General features: G+C 43.9%; 1 protein-coding gene across 1 annotated transcript; it reads left to right on the forward strand.

Annotated features, from left to right (window-relative positions):
* Positions 1-444: 444 nt before the first annotated feature.
* On the forward strand, positions 445-1,296 carry Pmar_PMAR021548 (hypothetical protein; the record flags this gene model as incomplete). The annotated part of the gene is made up of 2 exons (XM_002781994.1): positions 445-1,038; positions 1,138-1,296. 2 exons carry the CDS (start codon positions 445-447, stop codon positions 1,294-1,296), a joined length of 753 nt encoding a protein of 250 aa, XP_002782040.1.
* Positions 1,297-2,503: the final 1,207 nt, after the last annotated feature.

Genomic DNA, 2,503 nt, shown 5'->3' on the forward strand with positions numbered 1-2,503 from the left:
TCTCTGGACGCTGTTTTTATTTTAGAAGCTTCCAGCGATTGCTCTCACAAAAGAATACGCTGATCCAATTGGAGAATCTTTTGTTACCGTTCAAGCGGGCGTGTGATGTGATGCAGACCCAGGCGGCCGATGTGGGATGCGCCACTATACTGTAACGATCGGGTAGATATTTGGCATACACGAGCTAATATAGGGGGCACGTTTCTCTAATTTTTCGAGTTTATCGTTTTCCTCCGTTAGATACCTCGATGAACTGTGGGGTCACCTCAACGAGCCTCAGCAGTCGGAACTGGATATCATCCGGCAAGCGCGAGAGAGTATGAGGGAGAGCTTTGAACTGAAGGTGGGAAAAGTCTGCCGCTCAAGATATGGCCTTGGTTTTCACGCCTCTACTCAAGTTGTTAGGTGCTCAGCCGTCTGACGGCTGACGCATTGGTGCCGGGCATGTTTGACCCAGCTATTAAGCTGCAGAACCTGGGGCGGCTCGCGGTCATCCAACATTATCATCAACTGTATAGGCATCTACCTCATGGTGACCTTCTCAAGCGTGATGCGTTAATCTCTGCATTCACAACGTGGGTGGTGAACGCCAACTCCGGCCCGGTACTCGAATCTACGAGGCGTACTGCCACTAGAGTCAGCGCAGAGGCTAGTGCTGTCACCTGTGGTCCATCAGTATCGTCGAAGTCTCAAGATAAACTTGACGGCGCCCCTACTAGGCGCCGCAGCCTAACCGATAAAGTTCTGGATCGTTCGGTTCTCCCACAATATCTTCCTCCCGATATGGGGAATGATCTCGTTTGCAGGGTGACAAATGAGGTTGATAAATATTTAAGTCTTGAAGCTCACGGGACCGATTATCAGCAATTCTGGACCGTCCTCGCTCGCGAGGAGTTTCCACTGATAGCCCACGCTGCAGTTGGTGTGCAGCACACGTTGCTATCTACTGCAAACGTTGAGAGCCTGTTCTCGCAGATTCGTGAACAGATCTCTGTTCGCCGTACTTCAATGGAATGTGACCTTATCAAGGCAGCTATGGTGGTGCGAAGTAGCAATCGGTTGTCCGGGCAGTGCTTTAAGGATGGAGCAAAAATGTACTACTCATCAGAGATCATGAGTTACTACTCTTGTTGTTAGGTGACCTACTATGCACGCATCTATTGGGCCGCTCAATCTAGCCATGGAATCCAAGCCATGGATTTTTGCTCCTTGGAGCGACTCCAATGGAACCGCCAGTTACTTGCTCAATCAGTGGATAATATTCACGTAGCTGTTTTAGCTGGCATGCCTAACTAATCAAGTTTCTGAACATGCACTGGCGTTCTATAGAAATAACGGTTGGAAATTTACCGTTCCAAACACTATCACGTATTGCGTCATACGCACGGACTACTCCGGAGTCTATGCCATAGTGGCATAGCCGGTGGCCACCCAGTGGCCACCTTGTGTAGCTCCTTCAATAATAATATTTCAACCCTCGTGAGGTAACTATCATTGTGTTAACCGAGCACACTTATCGGATTCAGAAACTTGCAAAGAATGCGATGATTACAGCTTGTCTGTGGACAATGAGGCCTTCAATTTGTGTTTTTTTTTGGAAAAATGCCGTAGTACATTATAAATCCGAAAGAAGACCGAAGAACCGAATATTTCGGTTTTTTTCGGTTTCGGTTTCAAGATGGACCTCGCCGTTCGGTTTCGGTCGGTCCATCGACCGAAACCGAATCGAAACCGAAATATTCGGTTTCGGAGTTTTCGATTGCCGGGGCATCCAAAAGGGGATATTTTCACCTGTCCCAAAACAGCGCGTTTATCGTTTTGTGGCGCGCGGTAATAATAAGGTGTTTTACATAATGCTCGGTTGCAAATATCACGAATCTTTTTTAAAATATTCACCAATATTACAATACGCCATACCGAATATAATTATCATACCAAATTCAATTTTATAAATATAAAAAAAATGCCAAATTTAAAAAATACCTTCAGAAATGTCCATACACAATAAAAAAATTATAATTATGAAGATTATCAAAATTATAGAAATTATTAAAATAATGAAAGCATTGAAATTATTAGTTTTCCAAGTCTCTAATATCATCTCTCATTACTTCCAAATAGATATCGTTGAACTTAAGCAGATCCTCCGGCACTATAATATCAACAAGTTTTATTATACTACTATGGAACAATCTGAAAAATAATAAAGACAAGAATAAATTGAGTGGCAATTCTCAGATTTTTTGGTGACAATATGGAAATTTCGGGGAATTTTTGGGAAATTCTTGTCGGTTTCTGTACACCTCTACCCGAATTCGTATGTAAACTTCTACAACTGTGGAAACTCCCGGGCTCAGCTGAGGAAAGCGAACATATATTCCTACTCCAACAATGTATAGGAAACTCCTGAGCTCAGCAGCTGAGGAAAGCGAACATATATTCGTCCAACACTGTATAGGAAACTCCTGAGCTCAGCAGCTGAGAAAGCGAACATATATTCCTC

The sequence above is a fragment of the Perkinsus marinus genome (genome assembly GCF_000006405.1).
Source record: "Perkinsus marinus ATCC 50983 genomic scaffold scf_1104296940790, whole genome shotgun sequence".
Taxonomy (NCBI): domain Eukaryota; phylum Perkinsozoa; order Perkinsida; family Perkinsidae; genus Perkinsus; species Perkinsus marinus.